The sequence below is a fragment of the Pseudochaenichthys georgianus genome, chromosome 16 (genome assembly GCF_902827115.2).
Source record: "Pseudochaenichthys georgianus chromosome 16, fPseGeo1.2, whole genome shotgun sequence".
Lineage (NCBI taxonomy): Eukaryota > Metazoa > Chordata > Actinopteri > Perciformes > Channichthyidae > Pseudochaenichthys > Pseudochaenichthys georgianus.
This window is the reverse complement of record NC_047518.2, coordinates 45,587,525-45,601,173: the sequence shown is the minus strand read 5'-3', so window position 1 is coordinate 45,601,173 and position 13,649 is coordinate 45,587,525. Positions and strand designations below refer to the sequence as shown.

The 13,649-nt window shown below is 38.1% G+C and overlaps 1 protein-coding gene across 3 annotated transcripts in view; it reads left to right on the top strand.

Annotated features, from left to right (window-relative positions):
- Positions 1 to 8,198, top strand: part of LOC117460575 (killer cell lectin-like receptor subfamily B member 1B allele C) — a 461,418-nt gene extending 453,220 nt beyond the window's left edge. Inside the window, exons 1-7 of one of the 3 annotated variants that reach the window (XM_034102100.2) lie at positions 199 to 302; positions 1,105 to 1,167; positions 5,484 to 5,579; positions 6,609 to 6,737; positions 6,820 to 6,983; positions 7,119 to 7,222; positions 7,299 to 8,198. In XM_034102100.2, the coding sequence (XP_033957991.2) occupies positions 230 to 302; positions 1,105 to 1,167; positions 5,484 to 5,579; positions 6,609 to 6,737; positions 6,820 to 6,983; positions 7,119 to 7,222; positions 7,299 to 7,431 (762 nt within the window). In that variant the 5' untranslated portion in view covers positions 199 to 229 and the 3' untranslated portion in view covers positions 7,432 to 8,198. Of the gene's footprint in view, positions 1 to 198; positions 303 to 1,104; positions 1,168 to 5,483; positions 5,580 to 6,422; positions 6,738 to 6,819; positions 6,984 to 7,118; positions 7,223 to 7,298 lie in introns of those variants that run through there. The other 2 variants (XM_034102099.2, XM_071206013.1) reach the window with 2 other exon arrangements.
- Positions 8,199 to 13,649: the final 5,451 nt, after the last annotated feature.

Sequence of the window (13,649 nt, the reverse complement as noted above, 5' to 3'; positions counted from 1 at the left end):
CTTAAAACAAGAACACACAATGTATTTCTAAGGTCCATGTTCAGTCACGTAAAGCGATGCAAATGAACTTCTCGACCAAAAGCAGAAGTGGTTAATTTGAAGGTTGAGGGATAGACTTCAAAAGAAGAGAGGAAACAACCAGTTCTCCTATTGCGATGTCCAGAGGTTTAATTAGAGCAACACTTCTCCATCTACGAGTCAGAGAGGGCTCAACAGAGCGGCTGGAGTGATGGCGGAGGGAGAGGAGGAGGTGAAATACGCTTCGGTTGTGTTCAAAGCCGGCAACAATCCTCCACCTGCGGGTAAGTTTAGTTATTTAACAACTTTCACTTCCTGCTGATGATTCTGAATCAGAGCCTCTTTGTTAATGTGATCAATGCAATGTTGAGTACTTCAATCCAAAGTAAGTTGCTGTTTTTAATGTCCTGTAATTTAACTGTAAAACCAGAAACATGAAAAATCTGCAAATAATTTACCTTTTCTTTTTAGAGAAATTGTTAAAAGGCTGTTTTTGTATTTGTTTAGTGTGGGTGAAGAATAGATTTGTAGCTAACCCAGCACATTTGCATTGATGTTTTTCAAAATCACGATGTTGAGTATAAACTTTTCACTACAAATGAACCAAGAAAACGTATCATCGTGCATCTAGGTTTTAATAATATGAGTTTTCTTGGTTCATCAATGAAAATATTTGGTAGAAATAAGCCTTCTTTGTTCATGTATACTATGTTGAAAAAACACTTTTTAATCTAGAGTAGTTTGAAACCTTTGAACGCCTCATCCTACTTCAGTTTAACTAACTAATCATCACGAACACATCTATTTAAACCAGTGAGGAAATTGCGAAGTGAGCTAGTTATGTGTTGAGAGTTTCCTGTATCATGTCGCTTCCCTTTTGAAACGGCATGACACAATACCTGAAGACAATCTCATCATTTTGAATGTCCCCACTTTAATGCACTTTGAGGAAAAAACTGTGAATTTTTGCAATAAATCATCGTAAGGCAATTGTTCTGCTACATCAAACAATGAAAACAGCCTTTTAAAGTCCTTCTAATTTATTCACTAAAACCCTGAGCTTGTGCATTTCCTTTGTCCTTTCAGAAAAGAGAGGGGAGGAAACTGTGTACGGTGAGGTGAAGGTGCAGAACGAAACAAAGAGCGAGGGTAAGATGTATTAAAAAAAGCATTCAGGTGTTACTGCAACTGGGAGTACCACTGCTACCACTACTTTACCATTACTATCATTAAAAGGGAACAAGTTCACAACTGTTCTAAAGTTTATATCTGTAGTGCTTTGTCAGTAACCCTAGCACTCTAACAAAGCCGTAACATATTGGGAGTGTGCAGTGTGACAAATGTCATTCTGGTCTTATGAAGAAATGATGGTGGAAAGCTGCACTGTCTTTTCTCCCGTTTGTTTTTGACATATCAAAAACAGTTTATGATCGTAGTATGCACAAGTCTTTATGTCAATTCAGTGACTTGAAGTTACAAAAGAGTACTTGTCAAACCATGACCTTTTACCAGTGTATTCTGGTCCTTTAGTAAAACTACTGATTCCATGCTGTAAAATTATCCTTTACAAGTAGAAGTACAGCATTGAAAATGTTACCTGAGTAAAAGTAAGTAAGTATAAAAAGCCAATTGTACTTAAAAACATCTTCCGCAGTCTAAAAACTCATCTCTTTCGACTCCACTTTGAGCGATAGAACTATTAACAGAGCACTTATATACTAATAAAGGGCTGGCTTACCTAAAGCCAGTTGAGTACAACCTGATCTCACCAGAATGCGTGACTCCACCACGACTCCTTAACACCACAATGCGTGGTGGAGTCACGAACTTTGTTACATTTACGTGTCGGCAGCACGCAAACAACCCCAATGTAAAGTGAATGAGGCTCCTTTGTCGTGGTGCACACACGCATTTCTACAACGTCCCGCAGTGAGCTTTTATTCTATACAACGTTTTTTATAGCTTGTAGTAACTCACGGGAGGCTTCTTTTATTTTATTTGTATTCATAATTATTTGTATCTTTCGTCAGAATGTAAAAATTACATTAGTTACGAATTTGTGTTCTCAAAAAACAGTGCATTGTGTCTAATGCAACTGTGATTTTTATTAAATTCGTTAGTTTTTAAGGAAGGCCAGAGCTTCAGCTGTGTCAAATAGATTGTTCCCTTTAGTTAACGTTTTTTAAAAGATAATGATCATGTTCCCTGTATTGTATTACGAGCGTCCATTCCAATTGGATAACGGAGAATTTTACACCCGGAAGTAAGTAGCCTATTCTCCTTACTGTCGATTGATTTTACAGTGATATCTGCACTACTCATCGACTAAAAAACACCAGATTGTCCTTGTTAATTACACAACATTGATTGGTTTGAATTGTGTACAATGCTTTTGTATTTTCCCCATTCGATTCGGAGAAACAAATATTTTTTCGGAGTTTTTGGACGGCAGAAGACACTACACTACCCAGAATCCTCAGCTATCGTTTGGGACTACACCATGTGCTTAGCTTGACAAACCCCGTGATCAGTCCTCAACCTCTGTGATTGGTTGACCTCCAACTGCGTTCCATATGAAAAAAAACGTTTCGTAAAAGATAAATCATACTTTATTCAGCAGTGCTTGCTTTACTCTTCGAAAGTCATCACATGAATGCATTGTAATAAATGGTTTGGCTGCATTAAATATTACACATCTGTCATAGTTCTTTATTTATCTACAGAGATCGGGCATCAGAATAGACCGGAAACTATTCTTTTACCCTTCTGTTTTAATTTCACAATAAAGTTAGTAGTAATATTTTGTTTTGATATTATTGTTTTTTATTAACTACTAGACGACTGGGTCATGTTAAGACCATCTTTTCTTGGTTGCTATGGGTTTTTTCCATCGCTTTTGTGTTACAAATATCAAAACAATAACAAAATAATATTCGTCGTAAACTAAACCAGAAACAGCAGTATATTTTATTTTGTTAACACTGTAAACTTGACAGCCTTTTAACCTATGCTTTTAACCCAAACCACCTACTGGTTAAAGCACGTTATTACACGTTTAGAGTAATTGCAATGCAGGAAGATTGTGTTGCTTTTTAACGACTGTTTAAAATGCCTTTTTCTTAATGTCTTTCATTTTTGTAAAGCACTTTTGAATGTGTTATATTTTATGAAAACATTTAAATATTAAGAGTACATACAAAATAGTGGGAAAGTAGAAGGTCAATGATAGAAATATAGAATAGAAAATATCAAGAAGATACTCAAATGATATCTAGAGTAAAACAGTTTAGTGCCTGATAGGAGGATGTGCTAACTAATAAGGCTTTATTTAAAGAAATGTGCAGAATACGACAGTGTAATGGTGGAAGTATACACACATTGATAGATGTCTTGTAATGCACTGTTGAGGAACCTGTGACCCAAGTTGTTCATTCATTGCATAACTACACTGTTGTGTATATGATATGTCAATAAACCTTAGAAAATCTTGAAATCTTGAAAGGGATGTGCAAAATAGCAATTATATACAGTCTTTAATGAACTATTAGAGAATAACGAGTAATGAATATGCTTTAAACGGATCTGCAGATAAATATTTAGTCTTCTCAAGCAACCAACTATCAAATATCTCTCCTGATTGTTGGCACTTGACAATCACCTTCACTGAATTTCACTCAGGTGTAACTAAAGTCTGATTTAAGGGTTGTTTATATTTCACATCATCAATCCAAATCTGTAAAGTAACTAAAATAAATGTAGTGGATTAAAAATACCAAGTTAACCTTAAAGAAAGCCCTCAGGATTATAAAAGACCACCATCACCCCAGCCACAAACGGTTCTGTCTGCTGCAGTCTGGCAGGCGGTACCGCAGCATCCGGACTAAAACCACCAGACACAGAGACAGCTTCATCCCACAGGCTATACGATTATTAAACACCTGAATTTAGAAATAACATTCATCTGGCTGCTACTTAGAAATTATTTATCTAATATATCATATTCCAATCACTTGTATATAGACTCTTATTGCACTATTTCACTATTTTTTCTGTGTATCTGTTTTATTGCGTAGCACTGTTGGAGGAGCCTGTGACCTAAGGGGGGGGGGGGGGGGAAGGACACGTTCGATTCCTGTTCTGAATAGTGTGCCGTCGATGGGTTTCATTCCATTTCAAAGTCCTTTTGGACGCTCTGTGTAAACGTTGCGCATCCAATCACAGAGGTTGAGGACTGATCACGGGGTTTGTCAAGCTAAGCACATGGTGTAGTCCCAAACGATAGCTGAGGATTCTGGGTAGTGTAGTGTCTTCGGCCATCCTAAAACTCCGAAAAAAGATTTGTTTCTCCGAATCGAAGGGGGAAAATACAAAAGCATTGTATACAATTCAAACCAATCAATGTTGTGTAATTAACAAGCACAATCTGGTGTTTTTTAGTCGATGAGTAGTGCAGATATCACTGTAAAATCAATCGACAGTAAGGAGAATAGGCTACGTACTTCCGGGTGTAAAATTCTCCGTTATCCAATGGGAATGGACGCTCGTAATACAATGCAGGGGACATGATCATTATCTTTTAAATAAAGTTAACTAAAGGGAACAATCTATTGGACACAGCTGAAGCTCTGGCCTTCCTTAAAAACTAACTAATTTAATAAAAATCACAGTTGCATTACACACAATGCACTGTTTTTTGAGAACACAAATTCGTAACTAATGTAATGTTTACATTCTGACGAAAAATAAAAATAATTATGAATACAAATAAAATAAAAGAAGCCTCCCGTGAGTTACTACAAGCTATAAAGTAGATTTAAAAAACGTTTTATAGAATAAAAGCTCACTGCGGGACGTTGTAGAAATGCGTGTGTGCACCACGACAAAGGAGCCTCATTCACTTTACATTAGGGTTGTTTGCGTGGTGCCGACACGCAAATGTAACAAAGTTCGTGACACCACCACGCATTGTGGTGTTAAGAAGTCGTGGTGGAGTCACGCATTCTGGTGAGATCAGGTTGGTTGAGTAGCACTTGAAATGTTCAGCTCTATGAAACCTGATTTATGATTCTGTTTTCTTCAAGTTTGTGTCTTCTTGGTCGAATGCACTCAGGTGCCTGTTTAAATATTTGAACAATCTTTCGCTGTGCATATCACTCCTCTTGTTCATTCAGGCCATTTCTCATACGATGTAAGTGATAGGCGACCAAATGCACTCCTTTGTTCTGAACTGTATTCCAAAGTTTGACTGATTAATATAAGGTTCAAGCATCTGAGTTAGTCAAATCAACTTGGTATCCTTTCCTGTCTTTTACCTTTTACTCTCATAAAAAAAGATCCATCTGCATTTACCATACTGTAAACTGTCCGAGTTGAAAAGTGACACCATATCTGTACTAAGGAGAAGTAACTCTGAAAGGTACCAATCTTCATCTGGAAAGTTAATGTGATTAATTTGTGTTGTTTAGACTCAGCAGGGCGTCGGCGCTTTCAGCACTTGGCTTGTTGTTTGGGGATTCTCTGTGTCATTCTGCTGGGTGGCATCATCGGAGTCTGCGTCTACCGTAAGTACACAAAACAGGAAGTGCATTATCTCACACTTAGACATGAGACAAACCGTAAAGAATAGTAGCAGCTGTTTTACCTGTTACTCCATTTGATATCAGTCATGTACATGCCTCAGTATGACAGTGTAGAAAGTATTATTATGAGCGTCTTCCTCTTACAGAGTCGTGCAATGCTGACGCATCTGTGTAGAACGACAAGGAGGTAGCATCCATTAATGTATTGTGCTTGTTTTCCCAAAGCAACATTATCAATCAAGAAGCCGTTCATGTGGATGAATACATGAATTACTTTGAGACTTTCCTCTACTGTACATACCTGCAGGCTCCATTAGTGGGAAATACAGACAAGTAGGCACACACATAATTAAAAGATGAGTCAAGACATATTCTATATTTCTCTTGTTCTTAACTAATCACATGATCAGACCCAAACGACAATGAAAGTCTATCTAATGTCAATCTATTAACACATGTCATGTGTCTTTCATGTTACTGAGCCTCTGTGAAGTTCTGAGTTCATCCCACGCTCTCGACCCACCAGCGCTTGCTATTTCACAAAATGTGTGGCTTGAAGACTTCCCCATTCCACTCCTCTCTTAGTAATGTTGACCTCAAACCACAGTGACGAGCAGTTTCAGGCAATGTGAAATATAAATGGGTCTGAGGATTGGAGAAGTCAGAACACTTTGAGACGGACTGAGACATTTTTAGTTTGAGTCTAAAGACCAGAAAACCTAAAGTGAGACTGACAGGAAAAAGCTTACGAAAGAGGCAAATCGACAAAAAACTAAATTGCAATATAATCTTGATTATAAAAGAAGTTCATTTCTCATTTTGCAGTTCCATTAATTCATGAGAGTGATTCAAACCGGTTTAAAGAAGTCTCAACTCTTCTGGTGAACAACACAAAACTCAACTTAGAAAATGCAAACTTGACGAGGGACAACAAGAATCTGAAGGACCAGTTGGGCAACCTGACACAAGCCTATAATGTCTCAGAGAGCAACAACAAAGACCTGTCTGCAGGAGTCCAGGAGCTGGAGACCGAGAAGAAGAACTTGAAACAGCAAATACAAAACCTGACAACAAAGTGGAATGAGCTCAGCATCAGTCGAGCTCAGTGGAGCATCGATTCCTACTGCTTAGGAAACACCGGTATGTTCAGATATATTAGGTCACAATTACAATATTTTCAAAAGGCAGTCATGATGTTGATTGTTTGGACTCTGTGTTTCAGATAAAAAGTGTAAAGCTTGTCAGGACGGCTGGTTACTCACTCAGCCCAGCTGCTATGCGTATAATGACGCTAAGTCTCATAATAAAAAAACCTGGGAAGAAGCTCAAGAAGACTGCAGGGGAAAGAATTCAGATCTGGCTGTTGCACGTGATTCAGAGGAAAAGGTAAATCCATTAATATGACGCAATAAGAAAGTAATTGTGTTTTGTGTAGGTTTGAACACACTTTGAGTCTTTAGGTCATTATGTGCTTATTACAGTTTAATGTTTAAATATCTGACATTTCTCTCTGTTTTCCAGGAAGCAATCAAAACTAACAGAATTGGAAATGAAGCATTCTGGATTGGTCTGAGAGTTGTAAATAAGAAATGGAAGTGGGTGGATGGAAGTGATCTGACTGAGAGGTAAGAGAGACGTTACTAAACAATTTGAATAATAAAATGTATCAGCCTTTCTCTAAACATCATGTTCTCTCCTCAGATCCTGGATAGATCCTCCTGATCCTGCTGACGGTCACTGTGCAGTGTTTGGCAGAAACACAGACAAATGGTACTCAGTGAGGTGTGGTTGGACAAATCAATGGATCTGCCAGAAGAAGGCTCTGTCTGTTTAAACAAAGCAGTCATACTAAGAAGGTTACTGGAAACTCTTTGAGAAACAGATGAATTACTTGTGAATAAAAACAAATTCCAAACAAAATCATAAAACAAATAAATGATTAAAAACAGTAATTCCAGAAACGTTTCTCAAACTCGATAAAAACAATAAAACACAAAAGTTAACTCATAATGTGGATTATTTTAAAATCGATGTACTTTTACTTTGACTTAATTTCTATGGAGCTTGCTAAATTAATACAAATATGTCTTTCTTTAACATGTGATGGTGTTTTTATTAGATATGGATGGTTAAAATAGTTAAACTGTTTAGTGTGAATAATGTTATTCTGTTGTGTTAGAGATGCAACGCTTAAACTCTGCAGATTATTGCAAAGACTATGGACCATTTTATTGCTTCTACCGGCCAGCAGAGGGCGCTGCATCACTTGTTCTCAATACAAAGTTCCAGAGTCTGTTTAATAACTATTTTTCAGGATTCAAAGGTTTATCGTCATGACATTTAAAAACTACGCTGTAATTATGTAATGTATGAAACATGTGATCTCAGGTTCCTTAACAGTGCAATTAACAAGACATAAGAAATACATATAAAAAACAAGAATACAAATAGAAATAGTCTTCTGGCCGGTGGGATGAAACTGTCCCTGATGCTATTCTGATGACGCAGTTTATGGATGATTTGTATCTCTCTGTATTTGTGTCTTTGAGCAATGTCTTGTTTTACTCTGTTGGCACCAGGGAATAAATGTGCTGCCACACATTGTTGTTTTTGTGTTTCTCTTGAAAACATCAGTGCTTTAATCAAGTCTGGAGAAACAATCTTATTCATGGTGCGACCACTTGGATGAAAATAAGATAGAAGGAGATCAGGCCTCAATATTCAGTCACTCTGTCAACATCAGCACCAGCAGAGTTCCAGAGAGGGACAGGATGTCAGTCTTGGTCTGAACTAACACACTTCTGACCAGACCTTTGGGTCCGGGCAGGGTTGTAATCACACGGCCGAGGGGCCATGAGTTCCTTGGTGCTGTTTCATCGACGATGACCACATTATCGTTGGGTTGAAGATTCCTTCTAGTGTTGACCCACTTTTGCCTTTGCTGCATGAGTGGCAGATATTCTTTAGCCCACCTCTGCCAGAAGAGGTCTGCAATGTATTGAACTTGTCTCCATCTCTTTCTGGTGTAGAGGTCATCTTTGCAGAAGAGTCCAGGTGGTAAGAGTGGTTTGGTTTTCAGCTGCAGCAGGTGGTTTGGCGTGAGGGGTTCTAAATCCTTAGGATCAGCTGACACAGTTGTGATTGGTCTGTCATTGAGAATAGATTCAACTTCACAAAAGTCGTTTCAGTGCGATTTATTATACTCAAGCATTTCTCTTCCTTCTTACCCGATGGTTAAAAACCATAAGCCTACCGGGTGCGCCGCTCACTACCACCTGTTTCCCAGCTTTATAATGAGCCGGTCTCCCCTCCCCCGGTGCCCAAAGGCTGCTTTACAAAAACAGAGGCATAGTACAACTTATTTGATAAACTTAAATAAGAATTAAAAGGAAGATTTACTATAAACAAAAAAGAACAATAACATCAATGGATAACTAATAAATAATATAAGCTCCTAGATTTATATAATATAAGCTCCTAGATATGGCTTCATCAATGTCAGTTCAACAGTTACTATTAAATGTGACCTGAAGCTCTGTAACTCTGTCTGGCGATCCAACATCTCCCCTCTCGCTTGCTGCCACACATGTTGCAATAGGAAGCGTGAAAGTGAAGCGTGTGTGAAGGTGTTTGCTTGTTTTGCTAATTGGGCAAAAAGCCGCAGTTTAAATGTGTTCCTGTTCTTCAGTAAGCTCCGTGACTTATCCTTCCTGATGTTCAAACTGGCTCTGTGCAAAGATGTATGTCAGTGTTTTATATTTCATGTACTGTAGACTACCAGAACGTCCCAAAGTATAGAATATAATTTTGCACCAAACAAGGCAGTTGTTCACGTGTTCATATGAGCACTTGACTATTGATTCAAGATAGATTCAAACATGTGAACCCATTCTTCAATGTCTGTTAAGAACATTTAAACAGAAGCTTCAACACCTCCCTCTGTCTGTCTCTGTAGTTACCTCTGAACTGTCTGAAGACAACGCCAAGCAGACTGCAGAAATCAAGACCCTGACATCACAGAAGGATCGCTTGACAACGCAAATACAAGAAATGGAGACGAACTGGAATGAAATCAACGTCAGTCGAGCTCAGTGGATCATCGATGAGTACTGCAAACAGGATGAAGGTATGTTCAGGAACCATCAACTGGGATAAACAAGCTTGACAATATATTTTATATATGGCGACCACTGTAGAAACAGATAATATTCTTAGTGCTTGAAATATGAGAACTGCATGGTAGTAGACGACCACACGAGCATATGTGTAGAGCACGTTAAACCCTCTGATTTCTCTAAACACATTTCTTTATTACAACACCACACATGTATTTGTTTTATTAACCTCCAAAATACTAGTAAATACTTTTAGTTTTAACTTGTGGTTAATCGTGATTAGTCGTTTTAGTGATTATCGTGATTACAACTTTTTATCGATTGATATCAGTTTAAATGTCATTATATAATGTGTTTGTTTGGCATTATGGTTTCCTCCTTTAATTACTTTTTAACATGACTTTAAAGTGCCTTGTTGTTGAAATGAGATTTATTTTTTGCCATTTAACAAATATATATATATCCAACAAATAAATAATAATGATCACAATTTCAAAGCAGTCATGTGGATGATGGGTTGGTCTCTGTTGTTTCAGTGACACAGTGTCGACCTTGTGAGATGAACTGGAGATACCAATACCCTAGCTGCTATTGGTTCAATGATGTTGGGCCTACAGAGCGGTTAACCTGGGAAGAAGCTTGAGAATACTGCAGAGCGCTTAATGCAGATCTGGCTGCTGCACATAGTCTAACTGAAAAGGCAAGTGTCCCCCTGCATCTGGGAACACTGCTGTGCCCGATGCAGGGGACAGGACCAGAAAGCATGTTGTTGCTTCTGACTGAGGAGACTGGCTTATTGTAAAGAGCTTTAAACCATCTCATACAGACAGGGCCACATCCAAATGTTGATAGAACATTAAATAAATATGGCCATTCTATTGTAAATAACACACTGTTATTTACTCACCAATAACACACAATTATCCTTGTTTTTATTTATTTGTTTGATTCCATAATCTCGGGCTTTTTTGGCGTCCGTCAGGAGCAGAATTTCAAAATAAAAATAACCGGAAACAGACGTAGGCCTATATGGGACATTTCGAGCATCATTGCGATACACACCACACCCACTGAACTGATTACCCAAGATCCTCAGCTATGTTTTAAGCTCGCTGATTGGATGTTTTAGCCGCAATGCACGTTGGGATATGGTGTTAATGCGATATGAAATCCCAAAAACATTTCGGAGTTTAGGATGGCCGAAGACACTACACTACCCATAATCCCTAGCTATCGTTTGGGACTACAGTCCCCATGATTAATCTTCAAACTCTGGGATTGGATGTTGGAGTTGCAGTGCCCCAAGGTTACACCGAGCGTCAAACAGCTCTTTGAAATGGAACGAAACCACAGCAGACCATCCAAAACTGGACTTGAACGCCGCCCCAGAACTACACATGCTGGCTATTGTGTTTCGCAACATGTTCTCTATGGCACGTCTCTACTGAGAATTGTAGTTTTAAAAGACGTTTTTCCCAAATGTAGAAGTTGACAGTATTAAACTGTGTGCAGCCCTGGAGGTTTAGGCGATAGGAAACACATTGGTGTGTACACATTTAAAACATGTAATTACTAAATGGGTGAAAATCGCTTGTATCCATAATGGGCAGCATTAATATATACCCACACGACAGCTCATTGTTACTTTGTTATTCTACTCCACTACAATTCAGAGGTTAACCTGGTATTTTTAATCCACTACATTTATTTGAGTTACTCTGTAGATTCTGATTAATGATGTGAAATATAAACAACCCTTAAATCAGGCTTTAGTTACACCTGAATACAATGCAGGGAAGGTGATTGTCAAGTGCCAACAATCAGGCGAGATATTTGATAGTTGGTGCTTGAGAAGACTAAACATTTATCTGCAGATCTCTATAAAGTATATTCATTTCTCGTTATTCTCTACTAATAGTTAAAGACTGTATATAATGGCTATTTTGCAGATCCCTTTCAAGATTTTAAGATTTTCCAAGGTTTATTGACATATCATATACACAACTAATTCAATAACGTGCTTTAACCACTAGGCGGTGCACACAAGGTACACACAGCCATAATAACTTTGTATTATTAGTGTAGACACTTATGTATATCATCTGAAGATGTGTAGTTTATTCATGTTTTCACATAATGTTACAGGATATTGCTATACTATTTCTCATGTTTCACTTCTACACATTAATATCTGATTGGTAAAACATCACAGACAGAAAGGTATATCCGTCATTTAATGGTAAGCTATTGAAATTGTGATTCCATAGATGTGTCTCCCATCACCCAAATCCCCTGACTATTATCTCAACTCAGTATTTACATTCTTATATTAAAAAAAAATCAGTAATATCTTTAAAGACTACAAGTCCTTTTATATCAGCTGTGCACCGTTATGGTGTAAAATAAATATAACCTATCTACCAATTGGATCAAATATAAAAGTCAGTCGAATTCGTATTGATACTGCAAGGAGACGTATTGTGTGAAAAGAAATTGAAGATGTTGTTTAATTGCTGATATATTTATGATCCACGTCAAGTATTCAGTTTCCTTGGCAGTTCTTCCTGTTTGTCCAGAAGTCTTCTCATCAGGGCTCTATAAATAGCGAATTACGGTAGATATGTAATACTTAATGCAGCCGAACTGTGTATTACAATGCCGTTATGTGATGACTTTCAAAGAGAAAAGCAAGCACACTCGGAATAAAGTATTATTATTATTATTTTTTTAAGTTTTTCGGATTTCATATCGCATAAACACCATATCCCAACGTGCATTGCGGCTAAACAATCCAATCACCGAGCTTCTAGCTGAGGTTCTTGGGTGATCAGTTCAGTGGGTGTGTGGAATGGATGTATAATGAGAACGGTGTGTGGTGTGTATCGCAATGATGCTCAAAATGTCCCCGATAGGCCTACGTCGGTTTCTGGTGACTTTATTTTGAAATTCAGTTCCTGAGGAACGGCTAAAAAGCCTGAGATGATATAATTAAACAAATAAATAAAAACAAGGATAATTGTGTGTTATTGTTGAGTGAAAAGAAGAACAAATTAGAAGGAAAAAAAGATTTAAAAAATACAGATTTCAGTATTTTTTATTTTGAGACTCTGAGCTTGATATTGAGTAAGAACATGTTTTATGAACCACACAGTTTCCGGTCTTCCAAGACCTGACCGGACAAAAAGACGTGCTGCAGGCACGAAACACATTACCAATAGAAATGCATTGCTTTTAAAATCGTTCTGTGTGACATGAAAAAAAAGGGGGAAATCATGATGGTGAACACGAATCAATAGATTAAATGTTGTGACTATAACATGAAATGCCGTGAAACTGGGTTGCACGATCAGCAGGGGGTTATTTTTCTGTCTCCGTTTCCAGAGCGTGTCAGCTTCTACTCATTATATTTAATTTGTAATCCCTCCCTACTGTTCACATGAAGATAATCTGATCTGAAGTCCTACAGAGTTGAGGTGTAGTGATTGGTAATAAGTTCAGGCCTCTTATGGCGCATTTCCACTGCAGGGCCTGGCACGGGTTAGTACGGTATAGTTAGGCCTTGGTAGGCCAGCCTCCCTTTATGCTGCGTTTCCATTAGAGTTTAGTAACTGGGGCAGTAACTATAGTAACGTAGTGTAGGCGGAGCCGTGACGTCATCTTCAATGCGAAACACAAAACCAACATCAGCTGTTAGCTGTTAGCACTCAGAGCTCACAGCTCCTCATATCTGTTCAGAAACAGAAGTTAAAGTACAAACCACAGACTGTCTGTGTCATGGCGAATACAGTCGCTGGTTTAACACGAAGCACATTACCAGTAGAAATACGTTGCTTTTAAAATCGTGCTGTGCAACACGACAAAAAGGGGAGAATCGTGTTGGTGAACACGAAATGCCATGAGACTGGGTTGTCTGACTACTGTTCTCCATGACTCTCCT